We start from the raw sequence: 14,286 nt of genomic DNA, 5'->3' as shown, positions 1-14,286 counted from the left end.
TCTTATGCCTCGAGTGTATCGTGTCAATGTCCACCAAACAACAGAGGTCATGGTAAGGTGCTAGCTCTTCTCCGTTCCATCCAAGATTCCTGAGAGCAAACCTTACAAATCTCTTCTGGATTCTCTCGATGCGTTGAATATGCGTTACATACTGCGGACGCCAAATAACGCTAGCGAAATCCAGTTTGCTTCTGACGAGACCTTTGTAGATTGCCAGTATTGCATACGGATCATCGAGGTCACGGCCGAACCTCCTTACAAGCGCAAAAAGTTTCAGGCTCTCGTTAATCACGTTGTCGATGTGTCTAACAAAAGAAAGCGACCTATCGAATGTTACCCCTAGGTCACGTACATATTCTACACGCGGGATAGTACTACCTCGGTGAACGTAGTCGAAGATCACAGGGCTAACTTTCCTAGTGAATGTCATCACTGAACACTTGTTCGTATTAACTTTTAATCCGCAACTGTCACAGAATCTCCCAAAATGCTCTAAATCAAGCTGCAACTTCAGGCAGTCATCCATTGTCTTAATGGGAAAAAAGATTTTCACGTCATCGGCATAAATTAAAACGGTTGCGTGTGAAATAACTTCAGGTAATTTGTTCATTAATATTACAAATAATAAAGGTCCTAAGTGGCTACCTTGCGGTACTCCTGATTGCACTGTAAACGAACCGGACTTGTTGCCGCGCAGTTTTACAAATTGAGTTCTATTTTTAAGATACGACCTCAACCAGTTATATCGCGAGCCTCGGATGCCAAAGTCTTCTACTGCTTCTAAGATACTATTAATACTAACAGCATCAAATGCTTTGCTCATATCGGTGTATATGCAATCCATTTGTAAACCACTTGCGATGCAATCCGTGACCACCGAGGTGAACTCGCAAAGATTCGTGACCACTGACTTCTTCTTCAAGAATCCGTGCTGTACAGGAGACACACGGTTAGCTACATTATCGTAAAGAAGGCCATATACCAGCGACTCGAAAAGCTTCGGAATGGCCGATTGAATAGCAACTCCACGGTAGTTTTCTACATCACCTTTGGCCCCTTTTTTATGTATCGGAATGACGTGCGAAATCTTCCAGATTCCTGGGAAGTGACCGGAAGCCAATGACGCGTTAAACAAGCTTTTTAGAGGGGTTACAAATTCCTGCCGAAATTCTTTCAGAATTTTGTTCGATAGCGTATCTGGACCTGCTGATTTATTGGCATCGAGTTTGCAGATACCGCGTTCCACACAAGCTTCGGACAGTTGATACGGCGCCTCATCATTATCGCTGAGCAATTCCCTGATATTACCGGTAACCTCAGTAAACACACTTTTAAAATACGCCGCGAAGAGTTCTGAAGACGATTGAAGATCAGTAGACGTAACACCGTTGTAATTCACACAATCCGGAACGCCAGATCCTTTTCTTCTGCCATTTACGAATCTCCAGAATGATTTTGGGTTAGTCTTAAAGCGAGTTTGTATATCCGCGATGTAAACTTGATACGCTTCTCTGTGAACCGCTTTAAATACTCTTAGGATTTGTTTGTAGTTTGCCACGTTTTCGCTTGAGGATGAACGACGCATCCGTTTCAAAGCTGATCTCTTTTCTTTCATTAGATTGACCAGCGCTGGTGTAAACCATTCGGGGTAGCTATTTGTAGAACTTCGCCGTTCCGTTATCGTTGGAGAATATCGAGAAAATATGCCGAAAATGGTATAATAAAATAGCAGTGAATTAAAATCCACTGAATTTTCAACAACTACATCACTTTCGCAATCAACATTTAAAATGTCTATTGAACGTAGAAAGTCGGACATTTTTTCCGCTTGTCGATAATATTCCTCACAACCTTGAAAAACGTCTTCTGATATGAACAAATCGTCCCACGCAATATTTTCAATGTCTAACCGAGCTCGCTCAAGATCCATTGCGTTCAGATTTAGTTGATTTTTGAGCACCCCTTGTTTGCACTCTGCCGGTTCGATTGCACTGACGGTTAATAACATCGCATTGTGATGAACCTCATTTTTTATCAATGGATCCGTTAATGCTACGTGACAGATATCTGCTGCTGTGGTGAACACCAAATCAAGAAAACAGTTATTGTGGTTAGGAATATTGCATATCTGCAACAGGCCGGCAGAAAGAAAACCATCTACAATAACCATCTCGCGCTGGGAGCTGACTTGATCGGGTAAGTAAGATATATTATTCGAATCACAGTGCGGCTGATTCCAATTTAAATTCGGCAGGTTCAAATCGCCGACAACAATTATCTCATCATCGGGACCAGCTGATTCAACGATGGATTCGACAAAAAAACAAAACGAGCGATACCGTTCAACACTAGAGGTAGGTGGAATATAGCCACAACACAAAAATAAAGCTCCATTCGTTGTTGCTAATTTTACACAAATTGCTTCATTGTTTTCAGCCCTAGCATGTTCAGTGCTGGTGAGACGGTTGTGGACGGCAACTAATACACCTCCTCCGGATACCTTTTCACTATTGGAGATGTTTCTGTCGCAGCGATAGACGGCGAAGCAAGGCGGGAATAGTGATAAATCTATCACACTGTGGTCCAGGTGAGTTTCAGAAAAGGCATAAATATCTATATCCAATTCTATCGAAGATAAAAAGATAGATTTCTGTCGTTCGGTTCCTTTTACACTATTCATGTTTTGATAATAGATATCTATCTTTCTGTTTCTTTTCGTAGATCTCTGTGTCGACATACATTCAGCGGCGGTAATTTCATTTATACGGGGATTAGGTTCAGGTACGTCCTTTATGATTTTGTTTTTAGAGATTTCATTACAGTCAATTCTTATTGCAGATACACTCACAGAGCTGTTATCACTGTCTTGACTGAAGACTGGCAACCGGGGTGAGAAAATTGTCGGTGTTGGAATCGCTATCTTTGGCGTCGAATCGAAAAGGCTGTATTCCAGTGTTATTTATGAATTCGCGAAAATAGATACCTTTTTGCCAGCTCGAGGGCTGCATCGCCTTTTCTTTATAGCGCAAGTCAACTCCAACCTTGAATGACACAAAAGTCATACGATCCAAATCGGCATCCCTACGAACCAATTTAGTTACTTCGACGGGACCATCAGTTTCGAGATTCTGCTGCACCAATCTAGAAATTTCATCCACAGTGGCTTGTGGCGAAAATCTAGATAGGAACAGCCAGAACATTTGCGCACGCGGTGCGGCTGGTGGAATAACAGGGAGGGACATTCCGGGCTCGGGTTCTTTATCTCCACATAGCACATGCGGTGAGTCTGTTTCGTCATGATGAGAATCAATTAGAATGCGAGGGCGTTTAGATGCTCTTTTTTCCGTCACAGAAACTGGTTGAGCCAGCTGGGAAGACAAAGGAGTCAACGGAATTTTGCGTGCTATGCGATTAATCATATTGGCATTATTTTTTATTTCACTTTTCAGCTCGTCAAACATTTTAGTTTGCTCGCCCAAGACAGTTTGGATCCCAGCGTTAGCATTACTAAGAGCATCGCGGAAGCTCACATTACCCATGAGCTTTCTGCAAGCTTTGCACATCCAAAAAATCGCGGCACTTGAGTTTATTTCCGACCATAACGCGGGGCTTAGTTTAGAACAAGCGATATGGAATGTTGACTTGCAAAAACCTTGACAGGTAACCATATTAGCATCGGCGGGGATGGTGTTAGCACAGGCATTGCAAATATGCTCCATCGTTGATTTCGGTTATAACTCCTGGTCACTAGCAAAACTTGATACTCCTCTGGTGTCAAATTAGATGGCGAATGGTTAGCAATTAATAGTATTCACATACGTATCACAATTATCGCGAAATATCACAAATTAGCAAGCGTCGGTACCGATCACAAATATACTCTTTGTTTACAAACAAACAAACAGAGGTGCCGTATAATGGAATTATTGTGATTCAAGGTGGTTCAAATTCCATATATTCCGGAACTTGTTCCGACTATAGCTTCGGAACCGTCTCTCCGCTCCAAATTTTCTTCAATAGTGTTCTTGTAGGCCATAAAATTTTCGTTTGGTAGTAGTTGCAGTCAAATCGGTTCAGGAATTTCTAAAATCAAATGCTTATTCATATATTTTCACTACTGTGACTGTTATGCGTTTATTTGTAATATGGGACTGACATAGTTTAATATTTTTTCAACATTTTGGGAACAAACATAGCTTTTTTGTTTGAAATATTGAAAGAATAAGTAATTTAAAGATGATTCCCAGGTTTATCTCAAAAATGGTGAAAAGTCATATGGGACTGTAATGCGTTTATGGGCAGAATAAGGCCATTGCAAATTATTTTTAAAGTTTTTGTCAGTATTCAGATTGTATTCATATTTTGATTTTCAAATATTTATAGATGTTCGTTAACAAAACATTTTGGTGATAAACATATTTTTGCTTCTATGATTATCTATCTAGTGGTTATTCTTTTATCAATTAAATGAAAAGATAATTTTTTATGCAAAAATTGTGAATCCATAGATTACTTCTGATAAGCATTAGAAACAAACAATTGTGTCGTAATCATCTGACACGTTTTCAATTTACCGAGTATATTAAATCTTCTGTCTAACCTGCGTCACTGCGTGTCAGTGCGATCAATCATCTAATAAATCACACACTGTTCTTCAGTTTATTCACCAATCACACCCCATAAGATTCCAAGCGCATCCTCGGTGGCGTCCCTCAGCTAATATGACCCAACAACGATGGGTATAGAATCAAATGTCGCACAGAATGTCAACGAGTCTGACCACACGATTCATGTAAAGCTACATCGCATGGCTCCGGGCACCTAAGTCCGAAGGCCGAACGTTGAGTGCAAAGGCCATCAATTAAATCATCATTTAAAACACGCAAACCATGCATTGGAGAAGATGCTTCACTCGAGGAATAACTTCATCAGCGTCTTTCCTAAGTCATGAACCACCTACTTCCAGCTTGAGCATTCCGAAGTTCATCACCCTCACCAGCCCCCCGTGCGGTCAAACTAGGTGCACTCGGTTTAGCCTCCATAGCGCACCGGAAAAGTGGGTCAAATTGCCAAACAACTTCGTTTTTGACATTTCATGCCGGCTCCGATGATGACGGATGATGGTAATGAGCATCGTGCTGCCAAAAAGGCACTTCTTTTTGGGCGTGATCGATGCTCGTGTGTGGTTTTTCTAAGCTCCAGTCCAGAGTAAGCCTTTCCCAGCGAGCCCAACCAACGGACGAACGTCACAAAACTAACCGCCACCATAAATTGGCGCGCTTTATGACCGCCGCGTGTACCACCGAGTCACACACACACGTGCTTTATACGTGCTGTTCTTTTGAAGGAGTTAAGTTATCTGCGGCCAAGAGGTGAGCATCTGCAAAAGCTTGCTATTCTCAGCATAATTTATTAGGTGGGTACGGGGGCTTTAGTTTCGCCGCCGCCTTTGTCGCGATTATCTGTTTCTTATGAAATGTTCTTGTAGGATTTTGCTAATTTGGATGAATCACAATATCGTACTGAAATTGTACAAATGTGTCATTTAAGATGGGTAAAATACCACATCATAATTTACTAATCCACAATTTTCTATAGTTTGGGATTATCACGAAAAATTAGCTTTAAAAATGTCGAAATAATTACAGCCTAACCCATTAAGGCATCAATTTTGTGAACAAATGTTTAACGACAATTTGAGCATTTAGGAGATGACGCGTTAACTTAACTACTAAGTGGCTGTCATCCTTGAAGACAGATTTTTATCCGTGCTCCGTTCATACGTGAAAAGCTCCGGCTAACGTTCGAATCGAACTAAGATACGTTTTTTGTTCAGCATTTAGTATTGGTTTCTTGGGGCATCAAAATACTTATACGATGTGCGAATATGATAAACGAAACCTGTTACCAGATTGAACTGACATTCAGCGGTCTTCCTCGTTACCAAATTTGGTAATCACTTGAATTGTCTGGTTGAAGTGTCGATTGCATTATTTTGATGTTTGCCAAAAAAAAGATTCAACACGAAGCAGTTCTTGTTTTGCGGCACAACGAAATTAATTACCTTTTATATGATTAATGTTAGCTGGAAAAAATATACATCGTCAATATCAATTTCATACAAAAACAGTTGCAAAGAATTTTATACTAAGGAGCAGTTGTTTATAAGAATAATTTTATAAAGTCGTCAACCGTCAATGGTCAACAGCAAATAATGAAAAAATTGTAATCGACCGATTCTTCGATTCGTTCAAACACTCACATGTGGCGTGCCTAGCCTGGGGTACACTGGAGCACATGCTCCACTTTCTGTTTAAACTTGCATGACTGCTGTACTGTGTTTGACGTTGATTCGGGGTTTTCAAAGACCCCAAATTGGACTTATAAGCGAAAATAATATTTTAAAAATTAGAATAAATTTAAATTTGGTTCCCAAGTTTCCTAAAAGAATTCAAGAGAAATTTTTCAATTTCTGAGACATCGCTTATGTAAAAAAATCATAGCTCATGAATATGCCTCTCAGTTGGCCTTGAGGTACAACGCTAACATCGTAGATTGGAATCACAACTGGCCTGTATTCTGGCTACAAATATCATCGTATAAAAGAACTTTTTTATGAAAAAGGAAAAGATTTTTCAGCAATTTAGACAAAAACATTTAAAATATTTTACAGGTAGTATATTTCTCTAGAAAATTGTCTATATTTGTTTGAATTTTCAATAAAGCAGTTCCTTGATGAAACAAGTCAGAGACAAAAAAGGTACCTCTGTCAAAATAATCTATAATCTTCTATATATAACAGGCTTGTCTGTAGCCAAAACGAGGTATCTGACAGGCAACCCTATTCTGTATGTCGAACGGGTTTATGTTTCGTTCGAAACTGACATTTCGTTCGAAAAAGCAGCGGCTCGAACGAAAAATCTTCATATGAAAAAACAACTCGAACGAAATATTTGCCAAGTCGATCGAAATATTTCAACTCGTTCGAAATACAGAATATGGGTGAGGACGTCATAAGAGGTTTATCGGTAACTCAAAACAGGCCCCTGACAGGCTGGGCTGCTCGATTGCTCAACCGGTCGACTAGACTGCTCGATTTGATTGCCCGACAGGGCTGCTCGACTGGACCGTTCGATTGGGCTGCTCGACTGGACCACTTGATTGTACTGCTCGGCTTACTACTCGACCCGAATGCTTGATTCGACTACTCGACTTACTACTTGACCCGACTGTTCGAGTTAACTGATTGACTAGACTGTTCGATTCGACTGATCGACTCAACTGCTCGTCTTGACTGGTGGTTTCAACTACTTGAGTAAACTAATCGGTTAAACTGCTCAGCTAGACCACTCGACCCAACTGCTCTATTCAATTGTTAGACTTAGCTACTCAACTTGATCTTGACTTACTGCTCGGCTGGACTGTTTAGCTTGACTGCTCGACTTGACAACTCGACTCAACTGCTCGACTTAACCGCTTGATCCGGCTGCTTGACTAAACTGTTAGATTCGACTGCTCGACTCAGCTGCTCGAATCGGCTGCTCAACTTACTACTCGACCCGGCTGCTCGACTAGACTACTCGATTCAACTGCTCAATCCAACTGCTCGACTTGACAGATCGACTTGACTGCTCGATTAGGCTATTCGGATCGGCTGCTCAAAACAACTGCTAAACTCACTACTCGACCCGACTGCTCGACTAAACTACTCAACTTGACAGCTCGACTCAACTTCTCGGTTAGATTGTTTGATTTGGTTGCTCAACTCTGCTTTTCGACTCAACTGCTCGACTCAGCTGCTTGATCCGACTGCTCTACTCGCCTGCTCGACTCGATTGCTCGTCGCGATATCAATGTACCGCTTATTTGAATCGGTCCGAGGCAGAAAATGGACGGCTCACAGTCACTGACATAAAAAAGCCTTTTTGCCCACCTATAGAATCAGCGCAGTGGCGATGATGTTTTTATTCAGTTAAATAAAACCCAATACGAGCATAAAAGCTATTTGTTTCAGTTTCAGGCTATGACTCTTTTATGTACAACATCTTAGAGCTATATTATTGTACAGGGTGTTCAATAAGTTCGAATACAACTTTTCATCGTTGTGTAGGTGCGCATCATGTGCATTCTGTGTATTGGTATTGGTGTCAGCTTTAGCCTTACATATACACCCTTATTCTGCGAGTCACAAGACTCAATACGACAATTGTCCCTCGCCGTGTCGAGTCACCTAGGTGACAACCGAGTCACTTAGGTAAGAAACCCCTGTCACCTAAGTGACAAACCGTGTCACCTAGGTGACAAAGCGAGTCATCTAGGTGACAATTGTCACCTGATTCGCGGCGACTCCAAATAGTCACGTCACTCGCCTCGCAGAATAAGGGTGATAGGCTAATCGACGCGCAAGGTGTCGACTAGATGTCATTCGTTATTTGTTTACCGCGCGCGATGAAGGAGTACCGCAACGTCGTAGTAAAGTTGTTTGCAAGAGGTGAACGACCCGGCGACATATTTCGGCGGTTGAAATCCCACGGGGTGAAGCGGAAGACGGGCTCAGCCAAGGACCGTGCTAGATCCGGGCGGCCGCGTTCGGCGAGGAAGCCAGCAGCCATCAAGGTGGTAAGTCAAGGGTTCGTCGAAAAATGAACCGCTCAATCCGGAAGACCGCTGTTGACCTGGAGGTGTCGATCAGGACTGCCCACACCATCATGGCGAAAGAGCTGGGATGCAAACCGTACAAGAAACGCAAGGTTGACGGGAGGCTACAACGAAGAAGAGGCTGGACAGAGCAAAACTGATACTTTCGCGGCACGCTAGTCAGGAGTTCGTGTTTTCCGATGAGAAACTCTTCATCTTGTAACAACCGCACAATGTCCAAAATGATCGGCCGCCGGGCACCGACGTTGGCCAGCATCCCCCCGTCCCATATGGTGATGGTTTAGGGGCCCGTATCCACGCGTGCGAAGCCTCCGCTCGTGTCTATCGAGAAAAACGTGAAAATCAACGCCGCGTACTATAAGACCGAAGTTCTGGAGAAGGTTGTGGCCCCGGCACTTGGTGACCTCTACGGGAAAGATCATAAGGTCTTTCAACAGGATGGCCCCCACGGCGAATATCTTCCAAGCGTGGTGTCGGGAGAATTTGACTGATTTTCTCGATAAGACTTTGTGGCCTCCCAGCTCCCCGGATCTTAATCCCCTGGACTTTTATGTATGGTCGTACATGCTGGCCAAGCATAACGAACATAAAGTGAGCACTATGGACCAATTTAAGAAGCTAATTTCCAAAATATGAGACGAGATGCCCATGGATCAAGTGCGTGCCGCATGTGATTCTTTTGAGAAACGTCTCAAGCTCGTCATAAAGTACAAAGTAGGGGGGGGGGGGCTTCCACCAAATACGTCATAAAGGTTCTCAATAAACACTGCTTCAAAAAAATTGACTCAGAAAAGAATATATTGTATTTTCATTTTTTGAAGATCTTTTCTTACACAAATGTAACATTTTCTTCATGCTTTTAAGAAAAAATACGGATAAAATTATTCGTCACGGTTTCGAAGGAATTCTCGAACTTTCCTGTAATATGGCTCATTAGGCGGCGCACGCTTTGTTCGTCCATCGTTTGGCTATCTTATTGCACCAGGTCTTCATCTGATTGATGTTTTTGACGACTTTTCCCTTTGCCTTGAGTCTCCTCTCCATGATTGCCCAGTATTTCTCAATAGGACGGAACTGGGGGCAATTGAGCGGGTTAAGGTCTTTCGGAACAAACTGAACCCCTTTCTCTGCATACCATTCTTGAACAACTTTACTATAACGCCAACTTGCCAAATCTGGCCAAAACATCACGGGATGGTGGTGGGATCGAATGAACGGCAAAATTCGTTTTTGGAGACACTCCTTTTGATACAGTTTCGACGTCATTGTCTTATGTGTAACGAAAACTTTCGTTTTTCTGCCACAGCTGCAAATGCCCTACCAAATCATAAATTTTCGTGTAAATTTGTCGGCAAAAACAAATTTAAATTTGCTTGGAACATCCCCCTGAGCTGTTGCCAAGTAAAATTTTTGGCCTGGCATTTTCAACCTTGACATAGGTTTTATCGTCCCTCAGAAGACACCCGTCGAACTTGGTTAGCACCCGGTCGTATAGCTTTCGAGCACGGATTTCGGCCACACTATTCGGTTTTATGGTTCGGTTTGGTTGTTTGCTAGCTCGATACGACTTGATTCCTTCCCGGAGTCGAATTCTCCTCACGGTACTATGGGCAGCACCGAATTTTCTTTATGTGTTCCGGTACAGCAGGCTGTTAACCTAAGGTGCTTATCCCGCTGATGGGGCTGCCAACTTAATGTGGGCGGGAGCCACTGTGCCGCAGACTAACAGACGTAACACTGAAGCCTCATTCCATCGCCAATAAAAACGATCATTTCAAATGTTCACCTAAGCTAAGACTCAAACAACAGTCGCTGCGCGAGAACGCCGCTCCGTTGCGCTGGCGCTGTTGTCAGATAATATACAAGTAAAGTTATAGCATTGCCAAATTTATAGCAAACTGTTTTGCGTAGCGCGAAGACTGCACCAGGTGATGCTAATGTTTTTTCCAAGTTTTAGGGGTGTCACTGAAACGATGTTTTGTTAGAAAATTTGTTCGAAGTGTTACGTCTGTTAGTCTGTGGGCCTACTGTGCCCCCTTTCCTGTTAGCTTACGACAAACGAGGTTGCGCACCCCAGCCGGCACCAGGTCGAAGTACGAGTGGGAGTTAGCGAACAAAGGTTATGGAATGCACATGTTCACCCTTTACCAGCCCGTTTGATAACGCGCCTTACGGTATTTCTGGGCAATTTCAGCTGTTTAGCTAGCCTAGATGCAGACTACAATGGATTTTCCAAATAACTGTGCACAAATATTTCCCTCCTTTCGGCCTCCATGTTGTTTGTGCACAAAATACAGTCGTTTCGCGGAATGTTAATAATACATAGGTAAAGCTAACAAAATGTCCGACGCGTGGGCGTCAGGAACTTCCAAATCTGTCCACCAAGAGCGCCACAATATGAGTAAAAGTTTGTTCCGATTCTAAATGAAGCAAGTTTTAGCAGCTATAAAACTAATTGGTGAGGGTGTTACTGTAACAGATTTATAGCAATTTGACAAGCAACCGTAATAAGATCAATTTTCATTGGTGTGCCATATTTTTACAATGAACGAGGCGCGAAAGCAAGCGATGCTGAACTCCCTTACAATAAAATAGTCAGAAATCAAACACCTCAGTAACACTAACAAAAACTGATAATAATAATTTGGCCTGATATATTATTACGGGTATTCACGTAGCGCTGCCAATGTTGCGTAAACGCTAAACGGTGTATTCCATATATATAATGCCGCTACTCGCATTACAGTTCCATCTCTATATAAACTGGAACTGTAATGCGAATTGCGGCAGTATATACACGGAATACACCATTTACGCAACATAGCAAGTACTACGTGAATAGCCGTATTAGAATGAAATTAGACTAAAACACATTGCTAATTGGTTCACAATACTTGACACTAGTTACTAAGTTACTAAGCACTTCCTCTTACCAACGCAAATATGTAGAGATATGCCCTACACGCTCAGGAAATCGTGACGATCAGCGCATACACTCAGGCTAGTTTTGAATTGAAAATTTTGAACTTAATTTCGATGTGCCCGATGTCTTATTTAATAGACTTTTTCCTCGTCTCATAAGATAGAACATGTTAGCTTTGGCTGCTAGTTCAAAGCGATTACGCAAAAGGTTAAATTCAGCTCTAAAATAACCTTTTCAAAAAAAGGGGCAGGTGCATGTGGAAACCCTATGCACCTACTGCATTACTCGAAAAGTCAGATTCATTTTTGAAACATTGGCCAATTTAAACTTACTGCATCCAGCAAAAAGAATTCCCATGTTACTTTATACTCGAATCTTAGATCATGCCTATGCAAATCCACGGGTGGAAACGACGAGATTTATCAACAAGTTAAAAGTTCAATCATACCTATGATAGAAAGCGAGTTTCATCTTGATTCAACCAACTGGCAAGCGTGAGTCTAACTATCTCGCATTTATGGTAATACAACTTCTGCAACTCAAGTTTCGGGCTAGGTCCAGCTGATCTTTCGGATGTTTTTTGCTTAGTAACACAAAGTTAAGAAGTAGATAATTGACAAAACATGACTGTTTTACTGTATTACTTGCTGATGCTGTGATGCGCAAACATTTTTAAATGTGTATAACAAAGAAGATTTGAATCATTAATCACCTTTTCATGGTTCTCAGCACTGCGGAAGTGTTTTTTTTTTTCTTTAAATTTGTGGATTGAATGGGGTGCAAATTAAAATTCCATTGTTTGAAATGACTGTCGTTAGAAGTATTTCTGTGTTCTTAAAAATAACCCAATCTTAGATTTATTTATGGAGTAGGCAGTTGCACTATTGTCACCTCTAGTCCCGTTAGCAACTAAAGAATGAAAATGGTTACTTTTTATGCAACCACGTCACCATTAATTCGCATCGTTTTGCTTATCGGCCGTCGTTAACGATCGGCTAGCAATATATCTCAGTAACGATTCACCATGCATGGCCTTACGGGTGAAACGATCACGATCTCTCGTTTCAACTGCAATGATGGGGCCAATAAAGGTGCAATTGTAAGCGGACGGTCTTGTGGTCGCGCGGTGTCGGTCACTGAGCCCGACCGATTCTTGCGAATGCGCCCATGCACCCTTGAGGCATCCTCCCAAACATGCCGCCTGATGAGCAGGGTATTTGGTAATCGGTGTTAGTAAGACGTCGCATGTCCCATAATCTTTTCACCTTGACATTACCCCCTACGGCCTACGGTTTCCTTTCTGCCCCTTTGAGCATGATGCGCACGATCGTAAGCCGTCAGTATAGTTTCAATTTGGCACCACGGATAGGTAAACACTTCATGATCGAGCCGGCCACCGAGGCCCATCCTGCCGTTTAATGATGCTGCTGTATAGTAGCTGTAGCATGCAGCATAAATTTAAATCACCATTTCTTCAATGGCATTCATCTCGTCGCCTCGTCGTGCACTCTCTTTTGCTGCTACTTTGGGACCACCGCGCCACCGATGGATTTGCAGTGTAGTGCATATAGCGCGTTCGTTCGAGCCGGGGCTCCGGCAGGAGCTTCTTGATTGCCACTCGTCGACGCGACGCGGTGGTTCATTACTTTTTTCGCACGCTTTGTTTGACTTTCCTCTCCAGGACTTCCACGTTCCTCTGCCGGCGTCTAACCGAACCGCGCATGTGGGAAGGAGCCATTCCTCCGCGTAAAGTTCGACTCTAAATACGCCAAGTTTGACAGATAGCTACTCGTATTTTTTGCTTGTTTAAAGTAATGGTAATAATGTTGCTACTGGCAACAGAGTGTTTTGTTCATTCAGAAAATCGTTAATTGTGCGGATAGAGTCATTATTTAGACATGCTCATTTTGGTTTGACTGTTAGAAGTTTATGTTCTACCCATCGGGATTATCATGAGGCAGCATTAAGGTCTATCTGTTGTTCTCAGCACTGCGGTGTTGACTCTGACTTTAGGCTGATATAAAGGGTGTCCCACATCAAATAGTATCACAGAAGAAACGCTGTAGAAAATTACCTAATTGACCGATCCTTTTCAAACTTTCAAACCACAAAATATAACTCGTTAGTAAGCTTTTGGCACATTTGTTTCATTTAACTTTAGTACCATAGGCGTATACTCGCTCCTTACGGTTAACTCAAAAAGTTTTATACAACCTAGCTGCAGCTTCATCTGTACGGAAACCCACTTTTTCTTCATGTCTTCCTCAGATTTGACCTCCTTGGGGTATTTTCGTAATGTCTGCTTGATAATAGCCTAGTATTTTTTGATGGGCCTTAATCCCGGTGTATTGGGAGGGGGAGGGGGTTCATGTTCTTGGGAACGAAAGTGACCCCGTTGGCTTCGTACCACTCCCGGACATCTTTTGAACAGTGGTACGAAGCTAGATCCGACCAGAAGATCATAGGGCCCTTATGTTGCGTCAACAGAGGAAGCAGACGCTTCTGTATATACTCCTTGAGGTAGATCTGCCAGTTTACAGTCCTGGTAGTCACGAATGGTGCACTCCGTTTGCCACATGAGCAGATCGCTTGCCAAATCATGTATTTCTTGGCAAACTTTGAAATTTCCTGCATCCTTACTTCTTCCGGAACATCAAACTTGTGCTAGGCGATGAAGTACAGTAGTCCCGGAAGCTGCCGGAAGT

At 42.4% G+C, this 14,286-nt stretch overlaps 1 protein-coding gene and 1 long non-coding RNA gene across 2 annotated transcripts; one reads left to right on the top strand and one right to left on the bottom strand.

Annotated features, from left to right (window-relative positions):
* Positions 1–633: 633 nt before the first annotated feature.
* LOC128739656 (uncharacterized) lies at positions 634–2,008 on the bottom strand. Its single transcript, XM_053835152.1, has 2 exons — positions 803–2,008; positions 634–666 (listed from the first exon to the last, which is right to left on the bottom strand). The coding sequence occupies exons 1-2, from the start codon at positions 2,006–2,008 to the stop codon at positions 634–636; spliced, it is 1,239 nt and encodes a 412-aa protein (XP_053691127.1).
* A 75-nt stretch (positions 2,009–2,083) lies between these two features.
* LOC128739198 (uncharacterized) lies at positions 2,084–2,516 on the top strand. Its single transcript, XR_008412186.1, has 3 exons — positions 2,084–2,196; positions 2,255–2,354; positions 2,437–2,516. It is a non-coding gene; the product is annotated as an uncharacterized LOC128739198 (long non-coding RNA).
* Positions 2,517–14,286: the final 11,770 nt, after the last annotated feature.

Source organism: Sabethes cyaneus, chromosome 3, assembly GCF_943734655.1.
Source record: "Sabethes cyaneus chromosome 3, idSabCyanKW18_F2, whole genome shotgun sequence".
Classification (NCBI taxonomy): Eukaryota; Metazoa; Arthropoda; class Insecta; order Diptera; family Culicidae; genus Sabethes; species Sabethes cyaneus.
This window is presented reverse-complemented; position numbering and strand designations above follow the sequence as displayed.

Bases quoted from the DNA above. Each gene is read 5' to 3' on its own strand.
- LOC128739656 (XM_053835152.1), bottom strand. From the start codon at position 2,008: ATGTTATTAACCGTCAGTGCAATCGAACCGGCAGAGTGCAAACAAGGG. The intron at 667-802 runs GTTAGTATTAAT...GTTCGTTTACAG, and splicing joins TGAGCAAAGCATTTGATGCT to TGCAATCAGGAGTACCGCAA.